Source organism: Musca autumnalis, unplaced genomic scaffold (genome assembly GCF_047663935.1).
Source record: "Musca autumnalis isolate F117 unplaced genomic scaffold, ASM4766393v1 scaffold_4, whole genome shotgun sequence".
Taxonomy (NCBI): Eukaryota; Metazoa; Arthropoda; class Insecta; order Diptera; family Muscidae; genus Musca; species Musca autumnalis.
Genome location: NW_027411977.1, coordinates 241,302,288 through 241,324,971, shown reverse-complemented (window position 1 = coordinate 241,324,971; position 22,684 = coordinate 241,302,288). Strand labels below are relative to the sequence as shown.

At 36.1% G+C, this 22,684-nt stretch overlaps 3 protein-coding genes across 18 annotated transcripts in view; 1 reads left to right on the top strand and 2 right to left on the bottom strand.

Annotated features, from left to right (window-relative positions):
- LOC141401681 (uncharacterized) overlaps positions 1-10,181 on the bottom strand; it is a 24,813-nt gene extending 14,632 nt beyond the window's left edge. Inside the window, exon 1 of the mRNA XM_073982019.1 lies at positions 10,001-10,181. The gene's annotated coding sequence lies outside the window, so the exon portion shown is untranslated. The remainder of the gene's footprint in view (positions 1-10,000) is intronic.
- The window catches only part of LOC141403733 (zinc finger protein 711-like), a 170,980-nt gene that overhangs the window by 127,606 nt on the left and 20,690 nt on the right, over positions 1-22,684 (top strand). For 6 of the 13 annotated variants that reach the window (XM_073986612.1, XM_073986613.1, XM_073986611.1 and 3 more), the window contains one exon: positions 9,838-10,012. The exons of 4 other annotated variants lie outside the window; for them this stretch is intronic. Coding sequence is in view for 3 of the 9 variants with exons in the window: in XM_073986603.1 (XP_073842704.1) it covers positions 9,838-10,012 (175 nt within the window). In the remaining 6 variants the exon portion in view is untranslated. Of the gene's footprint in view, positions 1-3,482; positions 3,552-9,837; positions 10,013-14,167; positions 15,991-22,460; positions 22,569-22,684 lie in introns of those variants that run through there. 3 more of the 13 variants (XM_073986608.1, XM_073986616.1, XM_073986618.1) reach the window with 3 other exon arrangements.
- Positions 1,746-22,684, bottom strand: LOC141403782 (uncharacterized). 4 transcript variants are annotated; one of them, XM_073986743.1, is made up of 2 exons: positions 22,557-22,684; positions 1,746-3,387 (listed from the first exon to the last, which is right to left on the bottom strand). In XM_073986743.1, exon 2 carries the CDS (start codon positions 3,336-3,338, stop codon positions 1,854-1,856), a length of 1,485 nt encoding a protein of 494 aa, XP_073842844.1. In that variant the 5' UTR covers positions 3,339-3,387; positions 22,557-22,684; the 3' UTR covers positions 1,746-1,853. The 4 variants fall into 4 exon arrangements, with proteins under 4 accessions (XP_073842844.1, XP_073842845.1, XP_073842843.1 ...); XM_073986744.1 differs by having other exon boundaries at positions 22,553-22,668; XM_073986742.1 differs by lacking the exon at positions 22,557-22,684 and adding an exon at positions 4,431-4,561.

Genomic DNA, 22,684 nt, shown 5'->3' with positions numbered 1-22,684 from the left:
ATTTGCTCTCAGACTCCAATGTCTCTCTCACGTGTATTTTTTTTATTTTATTAATAGATGAGATATTACATATTCAATTAAGTTACATTATAAATTCAATATAAAATAATATCATCTATATGTGGCTTAGCTTTATAGCTGTTTGCCATATTATATATAAGTTACTTATATATAGGTTACTTTTTTTAAAACAATACTTCAATAATTACATTAGAACTTATGAATATTCATTTAGTATAAGGTTTCTATATTTAAAACATGATATAATATACTTGTATAGTATGCTAAAATTCGCACCATTCAAAGCATTTAATACCTCATTTACTGAAAGAATATTAGTACCAAAATATTTGATTCTAAAAGCTGAATAAATAGGGCATATACCAATGAAATGCAAAGTGTTTTCTGGTTCGTTCAAATTACAAATTGTACAAAGACCGTTTGAGTTATTATTGCCTGAAAACAATTTCGAATTTAGGTCAAGCATCCCACCTCTAGCTTTTATAATCAAACTTGTTACATGAGCAGATAAATCTCTTGTAAGGTTGGGTATTTCATTATAATCCAGCTGGGCGTATAGGTCATGGGATTGTGAATTTCTTGCGGAAGTACAGAAATCGTTGTATTCTGTAGCATTTAATGATTCAATAATATCCTTCCAATAGCTACATTTTGGTAGATTCATATTGGGAGGAGAATAATTCAATTTTTCACAAATGTTTGACCATTCTTTTGCCCAATAAATATTGAGTTCTATAACCTTTTCTGCAAGTATGCGAGGTAGTCTTTGTGGGTTCAATCGCAGTACTCTATTTACGTAACATAAATGCATTTTTAAAGTATGTGTATACAAAGTGGGAAGACCAGATTCTATATAAACCATATAGTTTGGGGTATTGTTCGGGAGGTACAACATCCGTTTGACAAAAAATCGTAACAGCTTTTCTACATTATCGTTCTTTTGAAACCCCCATATTTGAGCAGCATAAAACATAATCGATCTAGAGCAAGCATTAAAAATTTTCATTTTATTGGTTTTCGTAATTTTTGGATGGTTTATGTATTTAGACCAAGTTGAATTGATGGCCAACTTTGAAGAACTAAGCTTTGATTCTAAATGTGCGTTAAACGATAAGTTATGTGTAAGTTCAATTCCGAGGTAGCAGTATCTGTTAACAATTTCAATCTCTTGATTTGCATAATGCCATTTCAAAGTACCAGATATCCTATTTCCTTTACGAAAAACCAGAATTTTTGATTTCAATAGATTAACCGTTAAACGCCATTTAAGACAATAGATTTCTAAGGCTTCAATCATTTGTTGTAAACCATTTGGTGAGTCGGATAGAATGACAATGTCATCGGCATAAAGTAATACTTTAATATCAATATCTGCAACATTTACGCCTCCAGGCAATGCATCTGGCAGATCACGTGTATATGGTATACAGTGTTGTCCATATTGGGGATTTTTCCCCAAATTGGGGACTTTTTTATTTAAAATGGGGAAAAAATTCGACTTGGGGAATTGGGAAATTTTGAGGAATTTTTGGGGAATTTCTTTTTTGACTATCTACTTCAGATTATCTGATCTTTTTAATTTCAGTTCGTGAAAAGTAGTAGTAATTACCGAGAATTCGTAAAATTTTCCTGGTCCCTTGAATTACGAATTATCGTGATTCTACTGTAGCTCAAATTGGAATAGGAATGAAATAGCTCTGGCAATAAATGAAATTCTTGCATAATTTGTATCAATATTTTTAATTTTTATTTTTTATTTATTTTATTTTATATTTACATTTGAGTGACTTTTCTTTCCCGGAGGATGGAGGTTTCGGTTAATTGAAGTGCGACTACATTTCACATTTATGTTCAGTAGGTGTTTTATCTAACTGATGTTTCAAATCCGAATGCTTATCCAGACCTCTTCGTGTGGTAAATCTTTGATTACATATTTCACAAATATACTCCGTATCTATAGACGACGGATGTTTCTTTCTTATATGTGAGCGGAGAGTTCTAGATTCCAAATAACAACTACCACATATTTCACATTTATGTTCAGCGGATGTTTGAGCTACTGGATGCATCCGATAAGAATGCCTACCTAGACCTGATTGTGTGGGAAATCTTTGATTACAAATTTCACAGATATACTCTGTATCTATAGACGAAGGATGTTGTTTTCTTATATGTTTCTGGAGATTCGAAGCTTCTTTAAAACAAATACCACATATTTCACATTTATGTTCAGTAACTGTTCTATGCTTCTGGTATAAATGACTATCAACACCTCTTTGTGTGGTAAATCTTTGATTACATATTTGACAAATATACTCTGAATCTATAGACGACGGATGTTTTTTTCTTATATGTGTCTGGAGAGTTCTAGAATCCAAATAACAACTACCACATATTTCACATTTATGTTCAGCGGATGTTTGAACTACTGGATGCATCCGGTAAAAATGCTTGTCACGACCTCTTCTTGTTGTAAATCTTTCATTGCATATTTTACAAATATACTCTGCATCTATAGACGAAGGATGTTTTTTTCTTATATGTATCTGGAGATACACAACTTTTTTAAAATAAATACCACATATTTCACATTTATGTTCAGTAGGTGTTTGAGCTTCTGAATGTTTCCAGTAATAATGTTTATCAAGACCTATTTGTGTGGCAAATCTTTCATTACAAATTTCGCAGATATATCCGTCATTTGCAGACAAGGGATGTTTTTCTCTCATATGTCTCATTAGATTTCTCTTTTCTTCATAAGAATTACCACATAGTTCACATTTGTGTTTGGTATGTGTTTGAGTTATAAGAGAAGATAAAACAATAGATCTCTCTTTATTATCACTGACGTTAGCGTCTGTATCACCATTGGTCTCAGGGCCTTCACTATCATTCTCATCTGTGTGCATATCAATTATTTCTAGCTTGGGTAAGGATATCTGTGGAGTTATTGTACTAGTTAGGTGTTGTTGTGTAGCATGTTCTCTGAGTTCTTCATCATGGTTAATAACTTCCGTACACCCATCTGATTTCCATTTGAGTGATGACAGTGGATAAATGTTAGGTGCACTCTCTGGTAAAAATTCGTCCATTTCATCCACGTCCTCTTCTTTGATATCAATTGTGGATTTATCGATATTCTCTGATACATATTCTTCCATTTTATCTAAGTCTATTTCATCTTCTTTAATATCATTTACCGTATTTGTAAAATGTTCAAGATTTGTTGTATTGTAGCTTAGTGTAATTGCATCATTGTCTCCCAGTTCATAATCTTTGGCAATGGGTTCAGTTTTTATACAAAAGCTTTCCGACATTTTTACTTGGAATATTTTAATTATGCAAGTGCAAAGTATTAAGGGATGACTGTAAAAGAAAAACAAAGATTTCGTCGCATGTAAATATTTTGAAGTGTTTGTAACAATAATTAATTTTTATTTAACAATTTAATTTAAATTTAGCATTTGATGCACTTTTTTTTCACGGGCAAAATCTTTGAAGATATGGCAGCACTAAACGATTTACATTAGGTAATTATCCTACTAATCGTAAAAACCGCTATTAAGTTTAATAATAGTAAAACAAGAATATAACTATGTTGTTAATGCTATTACATTAACCCCCATTATTATAAGTCTTCTTTTGTTACAATTCGGATTTACCGTACAGATTTATAGCGTTCCGGTGAACTATAATAGTACGTTAAGACTTATAAATCCAATCGATTTCAAATGTCAATTCCATAGTATATATATGTCAAATAAGTCACGGGCCACACTACAGTAATTTCATTGAAATTTTGATATGAAATTATGCGTCTCTAGATCGACGTTCATAGTAGAGTAAAATCATAAAATTGCTGTAGTGTGGAATTCGATTTAAGAACACCTAATTTCATGAAATTTTTTAATGAAATTCACGCTAGTGTGGACCGGGACTAAATCGTAGTTCTAAATCCACTGGATTTTATTTGACGTATATTGTATGGGATTGACAGTTTAAATCATAGTATAATTTCATAGTCTAACAGGCGTTTAAAAGTTAAAAGTGATGATTGAATGTCAAGGAGGAGCTTCTTGGCATTAACTTTTTATGTAAACATTTTGCTTTTAATTCCTCCATTTTGCGTTTTCAAATCCATCCAATAGTAAAAGAAAACATATAATAATGGCCCTAAATTAATTTAATATAATCTTTTGAAACGCTAATGACATTGCTGCCTTTTTTCCGAACATTTTCTTTATAGAATTTCACCCAATGTGAAACACTATGAAAGTAAACAAAATGACACACACTCTCATTGCCATCCACAAACAGTCTGTTGTGTTTTGACATTTCACATTATTTCTTAATAAACATTTTCTATTCTAAGGAGTAATACAATAATTAAAAAAAAAACATAAATATACCTTGAAGTTGATGTCACCTGATGAACATTGTTTAATAACACTCAATTTATTATATTTTGTTATAAACTTCAACAACAAACGAAAAGTCTAATAACGCGTATGTACGAAGCGAAGAATGGTGCCGTACAAACTATGCTCTGTTGTGTTTTTAAAAAGAGACCGACCAACAGGGATGCCAACTGTTCTGAGGTAAAAATCGCTACAGCCACATACGCACCATGGGTCTGTAGCGATTTTTACCTTAAAACAGTTGACATTCCTGCTTAAACAGTGGTTTTTGTACGTCAAAAATCACCACAAGTAGCGGGAAAACCACCAACTTGGCACCACTGCCTTTTGCAGGGTTAACCTTGTTTATGAGGATTTATTTGAAATATAAGCAATGGAATTGACATTTGAAACCCAGTGGGTTTGTTAAATCCGGTAATAAATAAACGTACTATGCAAAATTATGAATTAAAACAAGTGAGCAAAGGCTATAGTCGGGACCGGGCCGACCATGTGATACTCTACACCATTATCCGGCAAAAAGGGGCACACGTGCCCTTGATGAGAATAACAACAGAACAACCACCACTCAGTCTTCGTTCAGAATTCAAAGAAGAAGGTTCTGTTGTCGGTTGTTTCAATGATGTTTAATTTTAGCAATGTATTAACGCACACGCTGTTTGTGGAGAGAGCGAGAGAGAGTCGTATGCGTGAGACCACAAACAATGCGTTCGTATTAGTGCCGGATACTGCTCTACACCACTACCTCTGTTCATAAGCTTTTCACTGGTAATGGGGTTTCTACACGGTATGTTTTTTACATATTCATGCATAGCAACTGTCACTTTTTTTCGCCCATATGTAATTCCTTCTGCATGGCAAAATTTCATTTTTCATTCGTTTTCTGTTGTTTTCTTTATTTATATCGCGTACAAACAAAACAGCTGTTTACCTTTGGTTGTACAGACGATAATAGAGCGCGTTCTATTCGAAAAATATACATATGTATGCACATAACACTTTAATGCATTGAAATTTCTATATGGTTCACACCATGTGTACAAAATTCAGATTTGTAAAAAGTGACAGTTGGTATGCACAAATATGTAAAAAACATACCGTGTAGAACACACTTAAACATTTCTTTTAGGGAATATAATCCGACTACCACCGAAAATAATATGCCTCTTTCTCTCTGGGACCCCCATAAGCAAACAAAATTTCGTGACCATCCGATCAAAATTACGACCTGCAAAATTGCAAAAATGGAAGAATTTTATGCATTACCGACTATTGTGGTATATCCCTTGTTTGACTACATTCGCCAACCTGCTTTAAACCAATGTAAAGGTAATATTTTCTTCTTCCATTGACAGGATTTGCCGGTGGAATACCCCTACTAGAAGCCGATATATTCACAAAGAATAAAACTTTGAATTTGTCTCCAAATGAGTTTTTCCCCATTCCGATCCCTAAATATTATCCGACTATCACCAAAATCAATAGGCTTCTTATTCTGTGGGGCCCCATCTACCCCCAAAATTTCGTCACTATCCGGTCAAAATTCCAACTTGTAGCGTGATTAAAAAAATGGAAAAATTGGGTATATTACTGAATTTTGCAATATCTCGGTTTGCTCACTTACGCCAACATACTTTGCATCAATATAAACGGGATTTTTTCTTCTTCCATTGACGGGTATTCCTTTTGGAATACTCCAACCAGAAGCGGAGATATTCGTATAAGAAAAAAAACGTTGACTTTTCTCCACATAAGCTTTTCGCTTATTCCGACTCCTGAATATTATCCGACCATCACCAAACTAAATAGGCTTCTTCATCTGTGGGACCAGCATCAACTCATCTGTGGGACCAGCATCAACTTCGTGACGATCCGATCAAAATTGCGACCTGTAGAGTGATTACAAACAAATCGGAAAATGGGACGCATTACCGACTATTGCGATATCTCTGTTGTTTGAGCAGCTACGACAACCTACTTTACATCGTTGTAAAGGTGATATTTTCTACTTTCCTTGCCAGGTTTTGCTTTTGATATACCTCTTAAAGAAACAGAGATATTGGCTTTGAAATAAAATGTTGACTTTTCTCCAAATAAGTGTTTGCCCATTCCGACTTAATATTATCCGACCATCACCAAAATCAATAGGCTTCTTAACCCTCAAATGTTCGTGACGATCCGATCAAAATTGCGACCTGTAGCGTGATTTCCAACAAAATAGAAAATGAGATGTATTACCGACTATTGCGATATCTCCGTTATTTGGTTACATACGCAGACCTAGTTTACATCATAGTCAGGCTTTGCTTTTGGAAAATTTTCAACCAAAGCTGTGATATTCGGCAATATAATGAAAATCGCAAAAATGAAAATTGGGGTTTTATTTGCTACTATTGTGATATCTTCGTTGTTTGATCACCTACGAGCACCTACTTTACATCATTAGAAAGGTGATATTTTCTACTTTCATTGTCAGGTTTTGCTTTTGGTATACCCTATACAAAAGCTGAGATATTCGCTTTGGAAAAAAAGTTGTTTTTTTATCCACCTAAGTTGTTTGCCCTTTCCGACCCCTAAATATTATCCGACCATCACCAAAATCAAAAGGTTTCTTCCCCTCCGGGACCACCATCAACATCCAAAATTTCGTGATGATCCGATCAAAATTGCGACCTGTAGCGTGATTACAAGGTTTAGATGGACAGACGGACGGACGGACACACATAGCCAGATCGACTCATCTCGTCGAGACATTCATTTTGGTATATACAGTCGAAATCGCTTATAACGTCGGCCAAGGGACCGACGGAATTTGTCGCTATAACCGATATGTCGTTATAAGCGATAGGGCTATAAAGGGCCCCAGAGATTTGGGACTTTTGGATATCGTCGTTATAACCGATATGACGTTATAAACGACGACGTTATAAGCTATTTCGACTGTATAAGCATGGGTCTACGACCATTATTTCGATGCGTTACAAACTTTTTGCCCAAAACCAAGTTATAATACCCTCCCCACATAGTGGTGTAGGGTATAATTAAAAAACAAAGTTGACAACACTATTGCTATAGGTAGAACATTACGACTACTTTTTATTGGTCGCTAACTTATCGAATAATATCGTTAATTACTGAAATTATAAGCATTTGAATTTTACCTATTTTTGTCGGTAAGTCAAAAATGAGTTGGAGAATCGCACTACTGGTAGCAATGTCAAAAAGAAACATAAAAATACAAATTTCTTCTTTTATTTCACTGTTTTTAATTTTGTTTTATCAGCGTTAGCATTTTTCTTCTGCTTTTTGCTAATTTTTTTCTTCGTTGTCAAATAATCGACAAAAATATCGAAAAAACAGTTGTGCCATTTTTTACCTGAAATTCGTCTGGCAGCCTGTTGTAGAAGAGAAAGACATTTTTTCCCTCTCGCCACTCTCACTCTCTTAAAAATTGCTTCCAGTTTTACCACTTTTTGGGGTTAATGAACGCTTTGCAACATAGTAACATCAGTTATGTACAGGAACACAACTTTGGTTAAACAGTGGTTTTTGTACGTCAAAAATCACCACAAGTAGCGGGAAAACCACCAACTTGGCACCACTGGTTTTGTTAACTGTGTTTGATGGAGATTGCGAGGAGAGAAGGAGTTGCCATTGTTTACTCGAGAATGTGTAGGAGAATAGTATTATGAATGCAGCATTGGATTCCACATTGAATTAATAAAAATTACTATTCCAATAGTACGTTTACATATAAACTCAGAGGGTCGCAAATGTCAATTCATCGAATAAATATGCATAAAGAAGGGCTGCATTCCGTATCGTCATTTGCTTTGTATTGTTTAAGTCCTTTCTAAAAGAAAGGGTGCTTCTACAGACCCCTTCTAAAAGAAAGGGCGCTTCTATAGACACTCTCTGAGAGAAATATAGACCCTCTCTGAAAGAAAGGTCATCTTTTTCCGAAAATGGATGAACATGACGGAAACCCTGAAATACAAAAGCTTTCTGAAATAGACGAAAGCTTTTAGATAAAGACGAATGGTTCGTAAAATTTTACAAGAACCAAATTTGGAAAGTATACCTTTTACAAGTTGTTTACATTGAAAAACTGATTAAAAATCAGCTGGTCAAATATACAAATTGGTACGGTACTAATTTTCACAGCAAAAAATTTTTAGTTCTTCTTAGTCGAAGAAATTACAAAAAATTTCTCCCAATTTTTTGGGCTATCACACAGACCTAATGTTTATCTCTTTTTGAGTACCTACACACAGAGAAGAGATATTGTAAGAGCAAACATATTTTAAGAACAAAATACGAGTAGTGTATTTTAATTTTAAAATATATATTGTTGGTCCAACAATATATATGTGTCATTATGGTTCTTGACACAAAATATATGGTTGAAACAATATATTTTCAGATTTTTAAAATACAGTAATTTGTTCTTAAAATATGGTTGCTCCAACAATATTTTTTTCTCTGCGTGTAGTTGAATTCTTTTAAACATCTAAAATAAAATTTAAAGGCCCCCACTCATTAGTCAGTCTGACTGCCAGCATTTATGGTAGTATGTGTAAATTTTTGAAATTTTGAGAATGTATGTGTGAGTTTTCCAAGACTGATGAAAATCAAAATAGTTTTGATTTTAAAAGTGAACCCCCATCAGTCTGGGTGAATTGTGTTTATTTTCAAATTGTCAATAAATAATTTTGAAAAACAGAAAATAATGTTGGTGTTGGAACACAAAAAACGTAGAATTCATTCATTTTTGCAGGAGAAATTCAAGATTTTTAGACTTGACTGATGGTTCGTGCTACACACTTGTCAGTCACACATACAGAAAGGGTTCATCGGACTGACGGCACAGACTGATAAATGAGTGGGGGCCTTAAAATTAAAATTTTAAAATTAAATTTTTTTTAACAAAAATATCAGCTTGCTTTATTACTGTGAAGTTTCAATCCAGAGTAGTTTCAATTTATCACATTTTTTACTGTTATACCTATGTATTCTATTTTTATATTTATGCATAACTAATCAGAGTCCGATTTATACATCCACATTATTATTTAGTTCACATTTCATTATGGTAATTTTTTTTTTATTGTAAAATACGTTTATGATTTTGTTAGATTCATTTAGTATTTCCTCCCGTTGACTAATTATCTCTTTATGTCCAGATTTACATTAGTTAATTTTCTCACTAAACTAAATATGTATGACTTGTTCGATGCAAAATATCGTAAAAACGGATACCTACAAAGTTTTTTATTTTATTATCATATGTTATTTATTATAATTTTTACTTGCCTACATATTTTGTATTATATTCTTTTGAAACGGTATAAAAACGTTATGACATTGCCGCTTTTTTTTCTAAATATTTTCGTCATAGCTTTTCTCCCAATGTGAAACACTGTGAGAGCAAACCAAATGACACTCAATCTAATTACCATCCACAAACAAACAGTGGTATTTTGACAATTCACACGCTTGCTTTCTTCAATAAACACTGGCTTTTTGTAAAGGGAAAATACAAGAAATATAAATATACCTACCTTAAATTTGATGTGAGTTGAAAAATATTGTTTAATTATTTATATTTATTAATATTAAATCTGTATTATATTTTGATAAAATCTTAAATAAAAGTCAATAACGCGTAGCTACGAAGTGAATGGAACCGTTCAGGCGATGTTTTGTGTTTTGTTTTAACAAGAAACCGAATCATGCTGTGTCAAAAGAGTGAGAAAGGGAGAGAGGCAAAAGTGAATGAAGTGAAGTGTTTAACTCTTGCACAGTGTAACCGTTGTGCTACTAAAGTATCAATTTTACTTTTTTAGGCTTTGATACTTCTGTGCCACATATTATATGTGACACTTTTTGAAATTTTGTGCCAATTTTACATACCTTCCCAGCAAAATATTCGATGCCAAAGATGCTATTCAAGAATGGGTGCAAGTGAAATGGAATGTCATTTTTTCAGCATCTTCACTCATTCTTTTTACAAGAGCATGACCCCCAAAAGATGCAATTCATTTTCAGATCCTAAGCATGTCATCTTTACTAACTCGATGGAATGGCATCTTCAACAATTCTTTGGCATGGCATCTATACCAATCCTTTGGTATGCCATCTTAACCAATTCCCAAGAATAGCATTTTCACTAATCTTTGGCATGTCATTTTCACCAACCCTTTGGCATGTAATTTTCACGTCTTGTTCGGAAAATGGAAAATGCTGTATTGAAAAATGATTTCCATTCCTTTATTTTATTAATTCAAAGGAATTAATGAAATAACTATAATTTATTTATCATCATAAAGTTTACATCTATAATTGCAGTTTGTTCTCGTTGTTGTACCAGTAGTTAATATGTTTGTATTCTCATTTTTCTGCTTAATCTGACTGGGTCTATCAGTCGTAAGAATGTGGCTATTTCGCTATTTATATGGTTTGTAACCACAAAGCTGCAAACTTAAGTTTCTTAGAAGGATTGGTAGGGCAATTGAAAAGGAGCAGTGTGTCGTGGGGGCCTGTGCTGTATGCTGGGCAGACGTTTTCCACGGTGTCATCAGTACTTGCCCTATATTAATTTTGACGGCTGCACCATCTCGTGCGTATTGACCCAAAACTACTCTGGTTTGTCCTGACAGCTGGCGCTTCTCAGCTGCGATAGATGGTGGATGTTTTCCAAGGACCGCAATCACACGATAACTGTTTACTGCATCTGCGACTGCATTCGTGTGAATGCTACTTAAACCTGGTTGAAAGGCTTGTTGATCTAGAGGTTCTCTCTTGTAACGTTAGACTTGGGTCTGTGGTCTGAATTCTGCTACCATCGACCATGACATTCAACTCTATTGTTCCCAACTCGGCCGCCCAGGTAGTGAACAGAGTGGCCGTAGATTTATTGGCTGGTATTTGCATATTCCTCGCGGGGAAAAAATGGTAAGATCAGACAAAAAGGAGCTCAGTCTTTCACAAATGTCCTCAGGGAAGGCACCTGACGCCAAAATAGTACAATCATTCGCATACGTTACGATCTCAATGCCGTCTGCAGCGTTTGGAATTCAGAAGAGGTTTTCTTCACTCTACGGGTCTTGGACTTCTTGATCCTAAATTCTACGTACTACTGTCATCCACACTTAAAATTTATTATTCAACGTTTCAAACTTGGACGGTGCGTAGTCTGATCGATGACATCAAACAACGAGGGTGCTTGACAATATCAAAGGGCTTTGCTAAATCAAGTGTCACTATCACTGTTCTATCGCACGGCTTGCTCTGAGTGAGTCCTCGGCTAATATGGAGATGGCCTTCAGCACAGTTGTTGTGCTGCTTACGGATCCTATGCTATTGATCGGCAACTGGAAAGTTATTTCTGATGCTGTAAGAACTAAAGTCACAAGGGTCCTTGATACGGGCGACAAAATCGGCCTGTAAGATTCACCTTTGCTGGCATCCTTTTCGGGCTTCAGTAGCTGGCCTATTTTCCAGACTTCGGGAACGATGTGTTTGGCAAGCGACAGGTTGTAAATTTAAGTGAGAAACTTGACTTCCGGCCGTCCCAGCTGTTGCAGACTAAACACCGCCGCTGCACGCAACAGAGTTTACTTCCTCCGTAACAGGTTTTGATTCATCTTACAAAAGGATTTTACTTCCTATCAGTGCAGTGCAGATTTCGACATTGACTCCAACTGCAGATTACTATTTCGTGAATTTTATTTTGCAACGTTTTGGAAATGTTTGTTGTTTTGTAGGGATCTACAAATCGACTTGTTGAGCAGGGTTCTCTAGAGCAGGCAAGGAAACTTTTATAATTGGTCTGTTCCTTTACTTTTAAAAATGGTAATTGTTGCAAAAATGGTAAAAGTGGTGAACTGCTCTCATATAAATTGTATGCTTTTAAAAGTATGGAAACACTTTGCGGGTAAAAACTGGTAACCTCAGGCAAGTAAAGGAACACGACTAATACCAAAGACTGCAGTCCGACTTCACTTTTAGCTCAATGATTGGGACTTCCTAGCATAATAATGGGCCGATTCCGGACAGCGAGGCGAGTCATGTGGCGTCGTCTATCGTCTCTGTGACAAAATTTAAAAAATGCACTACGTACAGCGATAGAAAATAATCGTCGATAACAAGTTATTTTTATTTTATTTTTATTCGTTAGTAAAAATGTACGGCGACAGCTAATTTGTTGTCGCCGGAAAATGAACATTTCGGCGACAAAATTTGACGACGTCAGGCGATATTGCCGTACGGAATCGAAAAATTGCATTTGGCGACGCGACACGACTTTAAACGTACATATTTAGATAAATAAAAGAATATATACATGTGTAAAAATAAAAACACAAAATTCATCTCTATTGGATCGATGGAATGGGTTCAAATGCTAAGGAAAAGATCGGATCTACCACGACTTCCTTTGAATTGGTTCAAATGCTGATGAAAAGATCGGATCTTTCACGACTTCATTTGAACCAATGCAAAAGATCCAGTGAAATCATGGCATCTCATGGAACCACTTCCATAAAATTTTGCTGGGTTGTGATACTATTTTTGAATTAAATGCATTGTAATGAAAACTCTGTGGTTAAATCACAAAGAATACTAGTAAAAAAAGGGTGTTTCTATAGTCCCTTTATGCAAGAAAGAGTGCTTATATAGACCCTTCCTGAAAGAACGGGCGCTTCCAGGGTCCCTTTTTGAAAGAACGGGTGCTTCCAGGGTCCCTTTCTGAAAGAAAGGTTGCTTCTATAGTCCCTTCCTGAAAGAACGGGTGCTTCTGGAGTCCCTTCCTGAAAGAACGGGTGTATCTAGAGTCCCTTTCTGAAAGAAAGAGTGCTTCTATAGACCCTTCCTGAGAGAACGGGCGCTTCCAGGGTCCCTTTTTTTGAAGGAACGGGTGCTTCCAGGGTCCCTTTCTGAAAGAAAGGGTGCTTCTATAGTCCCTTTCTCAAAGAAGGGGTGCTTCTATAGTCCCTTTCTGAAAGAAAGGGTGCTTCTGTAGTCCCTTCCTGAAAGAACGGGTGTATCTAGAGTCCCTTTCTGAAAGAAAGAGTGCTTCTATTGACCCTTCCTGAAAGAACGGGCGCTTCCAGGGTCCCTTTTTGAAAGAACGGGTGCTTCCAGGGTCCCTTTCTGAAAGAAAGGTTGCTTCTATAGTCCCTTCCTGAAAGAACGGGTGCTTCTGGAGTCCCTTCCTGAAAGAACGGGTGTATCTAGAGTCCCTTTCTGAAAGTAAGAGTGCTTCTATAGACCCTTCCTGAAAGAACGGGCGCTTCCAGGGTCCTTTTTTGAAAGAACGGGTGCTTCCAGGGTCCCTTTCTGAAAGAAAGGTTGCTTCTATAGTCCCTTCCTGAAAGAACGGGTGCTTCTGGAGTCCCTTCCTGAAAGAACGGGTGTATCTAGGGTCCCCTTCTGAAAGAAAGAGTGCTTCTATAGACCCTTCCTGAAAGAACGGGTGCTTCCAGGGTGCCATTTTGAAAGAACGGGTGCTTCCAGGGTCCCTTTCTGAAAGAAAGGGTGCTTCTATAGTCCCTTCCTGAAAGAACGGGTGCTTCTAGAGTCCCTTTCCGAAAGAAAGAGTGCTTCTATAGACCCTTTCTGAAAGAATGAATCAAAAACTTGAAATATTAATATTATTTTCACTAAATTTTTCGAAAAAAAAAACAAATCTCCTTAGGATTTATACTAAATTGTTACCTGTTTTACAGCTTCAAATATCCGTTTGTTCCCATGCAAATTGTCTAAAAATGTTACAAGAAGTGGATACAAAACCTGAAAGTTCTTCATTAGTCGCTGGCTGTGACATGCAAAATACCTCCTCCATCAGCACAAATACTCTAAACTACATAAATCCAACAACAATAAAAGTTGAATATGAAGAAACTTCAGCAACCAATTTGACAAATGAAATTATGCAAATTGTTAAAACAGAAGACTGTGAAGCAGGAGAAGGATGTCCCTCAATGGAATTTATCAAATCGGAAGATAGTTTTGGGAAAAATTCCTTCACAGCAATAACACCCATAAAACAAGAAGAACGTGCTTCAAATCAATTAGTAAATCCAGAACCACCACCTTTTCTTGCCTTAAAGTGTATTGGTTGCAGTGAGACTTTTAACAATGACCAACTGTTACGTCAACATTTTCTCCAAAAACATGCACGACCAAAAAATGTCCAGCAGCAAATAACTCTTCCAAAATTGGAAATAATGGATGTGAATGAAGGCGAAAGCGACGAGGAGGACGATGATAATGAATGTGATGATGTGGATGAATTAATAGATGGTAATAAGAATGCAAAAGAAAGTTATGCAGAATATCCAAAGAAAGGCCGCAAAACTAAAGAATCCGTTGTTCACAATCTTATAAAATCCCAGTCTGATACTTGGCAACCCATTATGCATTGCACGAAATGTCCCGAAAGCTTTAAAGAATACCACTTGTTACGCCGACACTTTAACCAACAGCATACCGAACATAAATTCTACATTCCCTGTTGCAAACGGAAATTTTTCTCACAATCTCAAATTGAGGAACATTTCAGGTTACATCTCAATCCCCATAAACATCAATGTGACATATGCGACAGCTGTCACACTTCTAAGGAGACTTTGTGGCAACACAAGAAACGCATGCATCCAATGCTTCTAAGTAAGGAATATGCATGTCACCAATGTAATACAATTTTTACCTCCCAACATGGCCTAAAATGCCATATGATCCATATACATTCAGGTTCTTCAGATCGACCCCAACCAACAGTGACGGTATTGTCAAATGGTGTTAGGCAATATGGCTGTACAAAATGTGGTTATGCTTGTGATAATAGAGAGAAATTCAGCCAGCATTGGTCCTACTCGCACCGCCATGTGCCAAAATATAAATGTGGGAAATGTGGTAAAATTGTCGATAGAATCGGCTCCATACAAAGACATATAATAATGCATACATCAAATCTAAAATGTCCTGCTTGTGGAAAGATGTGTAAGCGTCGAAGCGACTTAACAATGCACATTAATGCCAAACATAAAGCCGAACGGGAAGAAATTCAGAAGAAGTTATTAGAAACCCAGGAGCCACTTCCAGCTATCATACGTATTGATGATGATTCATTTCCTTGTAAATATTGTAATTATAATGGCGATTCGTTGGAGTCACTGCGTCATCACATTGACGAAGCCCATAAACTGAAGCACAAGTGCGAATTTTGTACCATGTTGTTTTATTCGAAACGTGGTTTAGTTTCACACATGAGAACCCATAAGAGAGGTGGTATTGATGACGAGGAAAAAGATGAAATATGCATCTTTGAGGAGAGTGACACCACCAATGATGAGCAGAAATAACAACATATAGCAAGTGATGGAGCTAGCGAAAAAATGGGGGGTTCACCAAACATAAGGGAATGTACAACAATTTAATATTAAAAAAAAAAAAAAAAATGGAATATAAACACCAACACCAATATGCCACATATATTTATAATAATAAAACATATTTTTAATAATAATACGTTAAAAACAACAGTAAACACACTTTTTTATTGTAAATTATTTTATAAATATAAATAATAGTAAATAGGCGTTATGTTCGGATGGGAGGGGCAGGCCCTCCATCCATAAATTATATTGAAACCAAATCATTGCAATCTATTTTTCAGAAAGGGTCTATAGAAGCGCCCTTTTTTCACAAAGGGTCTATAGAAGCATCCATTCTTTGACAAATGGTCCATAGAAGCACCCTTTTTCACAAAGGGTCTATAGAAGCACCCTTTTTTCACAAAGGGTCTATAGAAGCACCCTTTCTTTCACAAAGGGTCTATAGAAGCACCCTTTATTTCATAAAGGGTCTATAGAAGCACTCTTTATTTCACAAAGGGTCTATAGAAGCACCATTTATTTCACAAAGGGTCTATAGAAGCACCCTTTATTTCATAAAGGGTCTATAGAAGCACTCTTTATTTCACAAAGGGTCTATAGAAGCACCATTTATTTCACAAAGGGTCTATAGAAGCACCCTTTATTTCACAAAGAGTCTATAGAAGCACCCTTTATTTCACAAGGGGTCTATAGAAGCACCCTTTATTTCACAAAGGGTCTATAGAAGCACCCTTTATTTCACAAAGGGTCTATAGAAGCACCCTTTATTTCACAAAGGGTCTATAGAAGCACCCTTTATTTCACAAAGGGTCTATAGAAGCACCCTTTATTTCACAAAGGGTCTATAGAAGCACCCTTTATTTCACAAAGGGTCTATAGAAGCACCCTTTATTTCACAAAGCGTCTATAGAAGCACCCTTTATTTCACAAAGGGTCTATAGAAGCACCCTTTATTTCACAAAGGGTCTATAGAAGCACCCTTTATTTCACAAAGGGTCTATAGAAGCACCCTTTATTTCACAAAGGGTCTATAGAAGCACCCTTTATTTCACAAAGGGTCTATAGACGCACCCTTTATTTCACAAAGGGTCTATAGAAGCACCCTTTATTTCACAAAGGGTCTATAGAAGCACCCTTTTTTTCACAAAGGGTCTATAGAAGCACCCTTTCTTTCACAAAGGGTCTATAGAATCACCCTTTCTTTCACAAAGGGTCTATAGAAGCACCCTTTCTTGTACAAAGGGTCTATAGAAGCACCTTTTATTTCACAAAGGGTCTATAGAAGCACCCTTTATTTCACAAAGGGTCTATAGAAGCACCCTTTCTTTCACAAATGGTATATAGAAGCACCCTTTCTTTCACAAATGGTCTATAGAAGCACCCTTTATTTCACAAAGGGTCTATAGAAGCACCCTTTATTTCACAAAGGGTCTATAGAAGCACCCTTTATTTCACAAAGGGTCTATAGAAGCACCCTTTATTTCACAAAGGGTCTATAGAAGCACCCTTTATTTCACAAAGGGTCTATAGAAGCACCCTTTATTTCACAAAGGGTCTATAGAAGCACCCTTTATTTCACAAAGGGTCTATTGAAGCACCCTGTATTTCACAAGGGGTCTATAGAAGCACCCATTCTTTCACAAGGCGTCTATAGAAGCACCCATTCTTTCACAAGGCGTCTATAGAAGCACCCTTTCATTCACAAAGGGTCTATAGAAGCACCCTTTCTTTCACAAGGGGTCTATAGAAGCACCCATTCTTTCACAAGGGGTCTATAGAAGCACCCTTTGTTTCACAAAGGGTCTATAGAAGCACCCTTTCTTTCACAAGGGGTCTATAGAAGCATCCTTTCTTTCACAAAGGGTCTATAGAAGCACCCTCTCTTTCACAAGGGGTCTATAGAAGCACCCTTTCTTTCACAAGGTGTCTATAGAAGCACCCTTTCTTTCACAAGGGGTCTATAGAAGCACCCTTTGTTTCACAAAGGGTCTATAGAAGCACCCTTTTTTTCACAAGGGGTCTATAGAAGCATCCCTTCTTTCACAAAGGGTCTATAGAAGCACCCTCTCTTTCACAAGGGGTCTATACAAGCACCCTTTCTTTCCGAAAGAAAGGGTGCTTCTTTAGAACCTTTCCGAAAGAAAGGGTGCTTCTTTAGAACCTTTCCGAAAGAAAGGGTGCTTCTTTAGAACCTTTCCGAAAAAAGGGTGCTTCTTTAGAACCTTTCCGAAAGAAAGGGTGCTTCTATAGAACCTTTCCGAAAGAAAGGGTGCTTCTTTAGAACCTTTCCGAAAGAAAGGGTGCTTCTTTAGAACCTTTCCGAAAGAAAGGGTGCTTCTTTAGAACCTTTCCGAAAGAAAGGGTGCTTCTTTAGAACCTTTCCGAAAGAAAGGGTGCTTCTTTACAACCTTTCCAAAAGAAGGGGTGCTTCTTTACAACCTTTCCAAAAGAAGGGGTGCTTCTTTAGAACCTTTCCGAAAGAAAGAGTGCTTCTTTAGAACCTTTCCGAAAGAAAGGGTGCTTTTTTAGAACCTTTCCGAAAGAAAGGGTGCTTCTTTAGAACCTTTCCGAAAGAAAGGGTGCTTCTTTAGAACCTTTCCGAAAGAAAGGGTGCTTCTTTAGAACCTTTCCGAAAGAAAGGGTGCTTCTTTAGAACCTTTCCGAAAGAAAGGGTGCTTCTTTAGAACCTTTCCGAAAGAAAGGGTGCTTCTTTAGAACCTTTCCGAAAGAAAGGGTGCTTCTTTAGAACCTTTCCGAAAGAAAGGGAGCTTCTTTAGAACCTTTCCGAAAGAAAGGGTGCTTCTTTAGAACCTTTCCGAAAGAAAGGGTGCTTCTTTAGAACCTTTCCGAAAGAAAGGGTGCTTCTTTAGAACCTTTCCGAAAGAAAGGGTGCTTCTTTAGAACCTTTCCGAAAGAAAGGGTGCTTCTTTAGAACCTTTCCGAAAGAAAGGGTGATTCTATAGAACCTTTCCGAAAGAAAGGGTGATTCTATAGAACCTTTCCGAAAGAAAGGGTGCTTCTTTAGAACTTTTCCGAAAGAAAGGGCGCTTCTATAGAACCTTTCCGAAAGAAAGGGTGCTTTTTTAGAATCTTTCCGAAAGAAAGGGTGATTCTATAGAACCTTTCCGAAAGAAAGGGTGCTTCTTTAGAACCTTTCCGAAAGAAAGGGTGCTTCTTTAGAACCTTTCCGAAAGAAAGGGTGCTTCTTTAGAACCTTTCCGAAAGAAAGGGTGCTTCTTTAGAATCTTTCCGAAAGAAAGGGTGCTTCTTTAGAACCTTTCCGAAAGAAAGGGTGCTTCTATAGTCTCTTTCTGAAAGAAAGGGTGCTTCTATAGTCTCTTTCTGAAAGAAAGGGTGCTTCTATAGTCTCTTTCTGAAAGAAAGGGTGCTTCTATAGAACCTTTCCGAATAAAAGGGTGCTTCTATAGAACCTTTCCGAAAGAAAGGGTGGTTCTATAGAACCTTTCCGAAAGAAAGGGTGCTTCTTTAGAACCTTTCCGAAAGAAAGGGTGCTTCTTTAGAACCTTTCCGAAAGAAAGGGTGATTCTATAGAACGTTTCCGAAAGAAAGGGTGATTCTATAGAACGTTTCCGAAAGAAAGGGTGCTTCTATAGTCTCTTTCTGAAAGAAAGGGTGCTTCTATAGAACCTTTCCGAAAGAAAGGGTGCTTCTATAGTCTCTTTCTGAAAGAAAGGGTGCTTCTATAGAACCTTTCCGAAAGAAAGGGTGCTTCTATAGTCTCTTTCTGAAAGAAAGGGTGCTTCTATAGTCCCTTTCTAAAAGAAAGGATTCTTCTATAGTCCCTTTCTGAAAGAAAGGATGCTTCTATAGTCCCTTTCTGAAAGAAAGGGTGCTTCTATAGTCCCTTTCTGAAAGAAAGGGTGCTTCTATAGTCCCTTTCTGAAAGAAAGGATGCTTCTATAGAACGTTTCCGAAAGAAAGGGTGATTCTATAGTCCCTTTCTGAAAGAAAGGGTGCTTCTATAGTCCCTCTCTGAATGAAAGGGTGCTTCTATAGAACGTTTCCGAAAGAAAGGGTGATTCTATAAAACATTTCCGAAAGAAAGAGCGCTTCTATAGACCCTTTCTGAAAGAAAGACCTTTTCTGAAAGAAAGGGTGCTTCTATAGACCTTTTCTGAAAAAAAGAGTGCTTCTATAGAATTTTTTCAAAAGAAAGGCTGCTTCTATAGACCCTTTCGGAAAAAAAGGTGCTTCTATAGACCCTTTCTGAAAGAAAGGCTGCTTCTATTGATCCTTTCTGAAAGAAAGGTAACGGTAACCCGTTAGCACGCATTTCTTTAACACTAACTCCCTTAAATCGATACCCTTTTCCTTTTCCCTTTGAGTGACTTTTAAAAAACTTGAGATCACTATTTGAATTTTATTGTTTGTTTTTTATCATCTTTGTAACATATGAGGACACAATTCGGTAGCTTAGCGAAATGCCAAATTAAAGAATTGACATTTAAAAATCCGTTTATGAGTATTTGCAATATGTTGATGAAATGATTCCAAAGAAGCATTCGTGTGTTGAGATATTTATGAAAACTGGAGATAATCAATTGTCTAAAATCTTTTTTTCTGGTTTTTCCTTATCGCCACTGTGTTTTTTGTTAGATCGAATATTACCGCAAGCGGGACAATGGTAGCTACGATCTTTTCAATGTTTGATTAGGTGGCAGGTTTTCCTCTTAATACTTATATGCACTACATTTCTTACATTAGTATTATGGCATCGTTTCATGTTTTTCATTCTAAAAAATTGTGGTTTTAGCACGTGGTACCGGCGATTCAGTTTGATGCATCTTGTTACAATGCATATCAAGACCTCTTTGTGTGCTAAATTTTTGATAACAAATGTTGCAAATATACTCTGAATCTATAGACGAAGGATGTTTTTTCCTTGTATGATCTAGGAGATGTTTAGATTCTTTATAACATCTTCCACATATTTCACACGTATATTTATTAATACGTCTTACATCTACTGGATGCTTATTGTACAAGTGAATATGAAGACCGTGTTGTGTGATAAATCTTTGATCACAAATCTTGCAGATATACTCTGAATCTATAGACGAAGAATGTTTTTTTCTTATATGTGCCCGTAGATTTTTATCTATTGTAAAAGAACTATCACATAGTTCACAATTATATTTATTAGGTATTTTAGTGGATTGAGCTCTTTGATGCATCCGTTTATAATGCATATCAAGACCTGTTTGTGTGCTAAGTCTTTGATTGCAAATTTCGCAGATATATTCGGTATCTCTAGATGATGGATGTTTATTTCTTATATGTGACTGGAGTGTTTTAGATTCCATATAACAACTACCGCATATTTCACATTTATGTTCAGTAGTAGATGGTTGAGTTTCTGGATGCGTATTGTACGAATGTCTGTCAAGACCTCTTTGTGTGGCAAATTTTTGATTACAAATTTCACAACTATACTCGGTATCTATAGACAAAGGATGGTTTTTTCTCATATGTCTCTTTAGATTTTGATTATCTGTATAAGAATTACCACATATTTCACATTTATGTTCAGTAGGTGTTTGAGTTTGTGGATGCGTCTTGTAAGAATGCCTATTAAGACCTGTTTGGGTGTCAAATCTTTTATTACATAGTTCGCAGATGTACTCGGTATCTGTAGACAAAGGATGTTTTTCTCTAATATGTCTGTTTAGATGTTGATTTTTTGCATAAGAATTACCACATAGTTCACATTTATGTTTACGAGAAGATGAAACAATAGATATCTCTTTATTATAACTGACGTTAGCGTCTGTAACACCATTGATCTCAAGGCCTTCACTATCCTGTTCATCTGTGTGCACATCAGTTATTTCTAATTTGGGTAAGGATACCGCTTGAGTTGTTGTACTAGTTAGATGTTGTTGGTGTACTTCTTCATCATCTTCCGGTAAATATTCGTCCATTTCATCCATCTCCTCTTTTTTGATAATATCAACTGGGAATTCATTGACATTTTCTGGTAAAAATTCTTCCATTTTATCAAAGTCTAGTTCATCTTCATTAATATCATTCCCGGTATTTGTAACATTTTCAAGTTTTGTGACATTGTAGTGTAGTAGTGTATTTGTAGCATTTTTAAAATCTTCCGCTTTATAATCATTGGCAAAGGGTTCAATTTTTATGGAAAATTTTTCCGACATCTTTACTTTGAGTATCTCTGACTTTTCAATTTAGGTAAACAAGATTTTTCTGCAATGCATTTAGAGGACTGTCAAAGGAAAACAAACATTACAAATGTAATTAGTTTTAAGCTTTTGTAACAACTTTCTACTCGAAAAATTTGAGCGTGTAAAAAATAGTAACATGGTCCGACGTCTGATTGGCTGGTACGATGACTTTGACATTTGTTCCAGCTTTTTTGACGTTTTTTCCACTTTTGCGTTCCCGAACTTGTTGGAAAAACTTTTGTGTGAAAACAATTTGTCTCTCTTTTACAAGTTTTACTATTAAAAAGTACGGGGACAAAGCTAGCATTTCTACCAATGTAAAACACTGTGCGAGCAAACCAAATGACACACACACTCTCGTTACCATCCACAAACAGTTGGTGGTGCTTTTGACATTTCATATGCTTTGTTTTGATAAACAAACACTACCTTCCCTTCTCGTATTAAGAAACAGGAATGTAGAATATAACAAGAATATAAAAGAATTAATATAAAAACAAGTACATACCTACCTCGGATTTGATGTGAGTTGATGAATATTGTTTAATAACACTTATTTATTATTAATTGTATATTTTATTTTGTTGTAAACTTAACAAACAAAAAATACAAGTTAATAACGCGTTGGTACGAAGTGAAT

Bases quoted from the DNA above. Each gene is read 5' to 3' on its own strand.
- LOC141403782 (XM_073986743.1), bottom strand. From the start codon at position 3,338: ATGTCGGAAAGCTTTTGTATAAAAACTGAACCCATTGCCAAAGATTAT.